This window comes from Helianthus annuus, chromosome 1 (genome assembly GCF_002127325.2).
Source record: "Helianthus annuus cultivar XRQ/B chromosome 1, HanXRQr2.0-SUNRISE, whole genome shotgun sequence".
NCBI lineage: Eukaryota > Viridiplantae > Streptophyta > Magnoliopsida > Asterales > Asteraceae > Helianthus > Helianthus annuus.
The window spans coordinates 110,672,465-110,677,644 of NC_035433.2; the positions used below are offsets into that span (position 1 = coordinate 110,672,465).

General features: G+C 35.4%; 1 protein-coding gene across 1 annotated transcript; it reads right to left on the reverse strand.

Annotated features, from left to right (window-relative positions):
* Positions 1 to 3,578: 3,578 nt before the first annotated feature.
* On the reverse strand, positions 3,579 to 4,963 carry LOC110873572 (E3 ubiquitin-protein ligase ATL4). Its single transcript, XM_022122524.2, has one exon. It carries the CDS (start codon positions 4,754 to 4,756, stop codon positions 3,746 to 3,748), a length of 1,011 nt encoding a protein of 336 aa, XP_021978216.1. The 5' UTR covers positions 4,757 to 4,963; the 3' UTR covers positions 3,579 to 3,745.
* Positions 4,964 to 5,180: the final 217 nt, after the last annotated feature.

Here is a 5,180-nt window from a genome sequence, read left to right on the forward strand (position 1 = left end):
AGTGGGTTCCCAAAAAGTGTAACATATTCGCGTGGCGTGCCGATATGAACAGGATTCCTACGTGCGATGCTCTCGGCAGAAGGGGCGTGTCGGTGATCGACGACCTGTGCAGCTTCTGTGGTGATGGGTTAGAGACGGTTTCCCACATTTTCTCGGCCTGTCCGATTTCTTTGGGTGTTTGGGAGAAAGTTAGCCTCTGGTGCCGTATTCCGAGATTTTTCATCTTTTCGTTCAGAGATTTAATTGAGCTGCATAATGTGGGGGATAGTAGGAAGGCGGCTCGTGAGGCTCTCCAAGGTATTGTGTTGACGACTTGTAGGTTGCTTTGGAAGGCTAGAAACAACGTGAGATTTAACGGCATTAGGAGTAGTGTGGAGGAAATATTTAGTGAAGTTAGAGTTGTTAGTTTTTTCTGGTTCAAGCATAGAGTGAAGAAAGGGGTTTTTGAGTGGGGGGATTGGTGTAAATTTGTGAGTATGTAGTTTTCGTTTGTTTTGTTTCTCCGCCCCGGTTTTCAGGTCCGGTGTTGTGAATGAATTTCTCTTTTCAAAAAAAAAAAACATACATCTCCATGTGTTTACTTTTATTATATTTCAGGTCATGCATCGAAAATGTTAATTAGTTTCCATAAGTTATGAAGTTTTTCTGACTAAATGTAAAAAGTAAAACCATATATCATTTGCGTACATGTTTCGATCATAGAAGTTCTATAGCCAGAGTTTTATCTAGAAAACTTATTTTTTATTTAAGAAATTCTACCAAACTAATATTAATCTTTATCAATATTAGATCAAGTATAATCGTTATACCTGAAAGTTTGTGGTTAAATGGGTTAGAAACATATAACATAAGTACATATATCATCTGGTTAGAATCCATAAAACTCAATCTTTGATGAAGGATATTAGGGCGAACAATTTGGGGTTTTAGGGAAACTAAAGAGAGATGCAATTTGCTGAAAATAATGGGATAATCAGGCTACCCTCCTATGGCAACACATAAGTGTATGGTGCCGTGTTCCTTCCATATAAGCTTTTTCGTTTACCGATCTTTTGGAGCTTCATAACCACGTGGGTTTGAATGAACCGGCGAAAAGTATTTTCAATGATATTGTCAAGATTAGCTACTGGAGCCTTTGGAAGGCAAGGAACAATCAGAAGTTTCAAGGCACTCCGGCGCGGCTTGAAAATGTGTTGGCTGAGATAAAGACGTTGGGATTCCTTTGGGTTAGAAATAGATCTAAGTTAAAGAACATTTCATGGAGGGATTGGTGTAATTTTGTAATTATGTAGTTCTGTTTTTTGTTTCGGTGCCGCCCTGTTTCGTGGGTTTGGTTGTTCGGTGGTTTTCAATGAAGTTTTCGTTTCAAAAAAAAAAAAAAAAGCGCATGAAATGTTAATTAGATTAGAGGACATTTGAGCCAATTTGAGGGTGTTGAGATACATGTTGAAGTCATTCAAAGTGATTTAAACTTGTTAAAACACTATTTATACATGTTAGAACAAAAATATAGAGGTTTAACGGCTTAAATGGTGAGCTTTGGTGAAAATGCCTTTACAAGTGACTTAATATGCTAATTAGTGTTAATATTGGCCTAAACGATTTAAATTGAACTCGGAAGTAATTAAACTCATTTAGCTTAATGAGTTTTACATGTTTTTAATAACAACTTTCAGCGAATCCTTGCAACGTGAACATCAAAAGTGTCAAGAAATGGCGATAAGGAACTTAAAACTAACTATACCAGTTAAAGTCTTGATAAGTAAATCCTAACAACCTATAAAGGTTTATTAAAGGTTGGTTGGTTAGGTATAAGATTAATCAGAAAACATAATGTATTGTGATATGAGTCTTTATGCTTTAGACTTGCTTTTGATGTATATAAATTGAAGTTCATAACTACACATGTTTAAGGTCTCATTTTGAGACTAATGAATCACATTATTGTTTGTGATAAATGCAATGTTGCATGCTATCATGTTGGAGTTGTAAGATCACGAGTTGTAAATGGAGTCGGAATTTGTTATGTGACACACTAGTGTAGTTGTAAATGGAGTAAGAATTTGAAGCTCTTGCTTTGTTTTGTTTTGTTTTGTTTTGTTTTGTTAGCTTGGACTTGTTAAAATATTGTATTTGAAGTTAAACGTACGTGTTGTCATAGTTGTATGGGGATGGAATTATGGTTGTATTAGAACTTAAAGTGTTGCCATGTTGTATTTGAGGTTCAACGTGTTGCTATAGTTGGTCTAAAAAGTAAAAAAGCTAAATATGTAAAACAATATATAAAGACCATGGTGGTGGAAAATACATGCTTTGTTTGATGATGGAATTTGGAAATTTCCAATGCTGTTAAAGGGTTTCTAAATGAAATCTATACTTTTAATCATAACAAGAATTTGATGAACTTAAAACATGTTTATATGCTCTATAGAAAGTATAAAATTATTAAAATAGTAAAGAAAAAACATGAAGAATGTGTTAAGATTTACGGGTCTTTTTTGGTTATTAATAAACATATAAGACAATGTTTATGAGAAACTTGATGGGAAATGAAGTAATTAAAATTCACGTATTGGATTGAAATCTATTGAATTAAATAAGAATTATGAGCTGAGAGAATAACACACGATATATGAAATCAACATACTATTTTATTACAAGACAACTAAAAGGATTAAACCAATACGCAATTATATTTATTAATTATATTTTCTTAGAGATAATATACATCTTTTTAAATATAACATAATAAATCTTTCAAATATCCCTTAACACAGATTTACAAGATACAATAAAAACTTAATTCCTTATACAATCACATACTGCACTCTGAAGATGATTGTAAAAAAAATCTATATCGTTTGAGTGTTTCAATCATAAAACTTTTTATTATTGCAAAGTAATTACATAATTAGTCCTTGTGGTTTACACAAACTAACAATCTAAGGTACTAATAGTTTAAAATCAATTTCTGTGGTACTAACTTTCTATTTTTTAACATGTGGGGTATTAATTACATAGTTAGTCTCTGTGGTTTACATAAACTAACAATCTAAGGTACTAATAGTTAACTAGGGAATTAACGTTAACACATGTTAAAAAATGGAAAGTTAGTACCCTAAAAAGTGATTTTAAACTATTAGTATCTTAGATTGTTACTTTGTGTAAACAACAGGGACTAACTATGTAATTAACTCTAAAAAAGTCAAATATATATTGCTAATTTGAAAAAGTCAAAAGATTTTAGCATGAAATAAATTAGGTAACCAAATTTACATTTAGAAAGTTGAACAAGAATTTCTACCAAAATAACATTGATCTCTACCAATTTTAGATCAAATATATATTGCTAATTTGTGACTTTTATACCATATTTACAAATAAACGGAAAGTTTATAAAATGTTTTTAAATTTTTTATGTAAAAAGTCCCAAAAATATATGCAAATTAATGTTGATCTCTATCAATTTCAGATCCAATATAATCACCGTATCCTATAATTTGCGACTACTTTACCAAATTTACAAAATCTAACAAACAGTAAGTTTATATAAATTTTTTAAAATTTTAAATAAAAAGTCTCCGAAATTATATCCAAGTAAATCTCAACTTTTGCTATCCACACTGCCGCAAATAATAATATTAGGAGTGGAAATAGAAAAAGACTGAGCTTCCGTAAAAAGAAAAAAAAAGGAAAGAAAATATGGAAGTATTAAAACAGACTCTACCTTTTAACCAATTTACAATTATACCCCTGATAACCACCGAAAAAGTTCACTAATCTCTTCTCCGACTCTACTAGCTTCAAACTCCTCCACCGTAACCGCCTCACTCCGGCGACTACTTCCCGCGAAAAACCTGCCGGAGCCGCGAAACGAATGTGATCGTGACGAAATTGATACCGATACTCGATCCACGTAATCACGCAGCCAGTTCAACCGTCCGCTTCCACCGCCGTCGCCTATCTCCGCCGCTAGGTTTTCCATCGGTGCCGCCGGAGTTGTTAAATCCTTATCTGTTTCTCTCCGGCGAGTTGATTCTACCGGAACTTCATATCCGTCGTCAAGCACGTACTCGTATGAACCGATTGAGTACGATCTCCGTCCAGAATCCGACGGCGTTCGTCGACGGTTAATGCTTCCGATCTCGATCCGAAAACTGTTATTCCTGTTTCCGAGTGTTGAACCGCCGGTAGTACGATCGGAAACGGAGAGAATCTTGTTCATGACGTCATCTTCCGTCGGATTAACTGTCGAACGACATAACGGACACGTTTGATTCGATTTAAGCCAAGCGTCAATACATTCCGTATGAAACGCGTGACAACACAACGGCAACAGCCGTAACTGATCCACCGGTTCAAATTTCGATAAACAAACGGCGCAATCGCCACCGGCGATATTACCTGTAAGTGACGAAAACGTAAACATCGGAAGCGAATCAAGCGATTCAACTTTACCGGTATCGATACAGATGACGTGATGATTACGTTCCGATACGGCGTCGTTTGCAGGCGGAAAGGATTGAACGGCGGAGCGGTTGCAGCGGCGGGAGAAGAAGCGGAGGAGGAGGTAGATGGAGGCGGAGACGATGATAGCTGAGGCGATAACGATAATCACGATGATTATTGATGAAGATGTTGATGTGGATGAGGAGGATGTTGATGCAGGAGGTGATAGGTTGGTTATGGATGCTGCAGTGGCGGCATTGGTGGTGGCGGTGGTGAGGAGCGGTGGCGGAGGGTTGTAGAGAGCCATTGTGACGGTGGTGACGTGTGAAGGTGGTGGAAGTTAAGAAGGGTGCACCGGTGAAAGTGTGATGATATAAATGCTTGTTGTTCTGGTTTTTTGGTGTTGTTGGTGGTCACGTGAGATACACGTGACTGTTGATTTTGGTTTAGTTGTTGGGTTTGTAAATGAACGTGTGTTGGGTTTAAAGGTTTTGGTGGGATGGAAATTGGAAGTGTAGATATTATTAACTAATTAAGGAAGATAATAATTTCCAAATATTTAGGGTTTGTTTATATTTCTTTATTTAATTAAGGAAGATAATACTTTCCAAATATTTAGGGTTTGTTTATATTTATTTATTTATTTGTTTAGAATGTGTGGTTTTATATTTATGAGTATGTGATGGTGGTGTTAGATGATCGAGTGTGGTTGCGAATGACGGTGGTTATTG

Excerpts from the sequence above, each read along its gene's own strand:
- LOC110873572 (XM_022122524.2), bottom strand. The coding sequence starts at position 4,756 with ATGGCTCTCTACAACCCTCCGCCACCGCTCCTCACCACCGCCACCACC.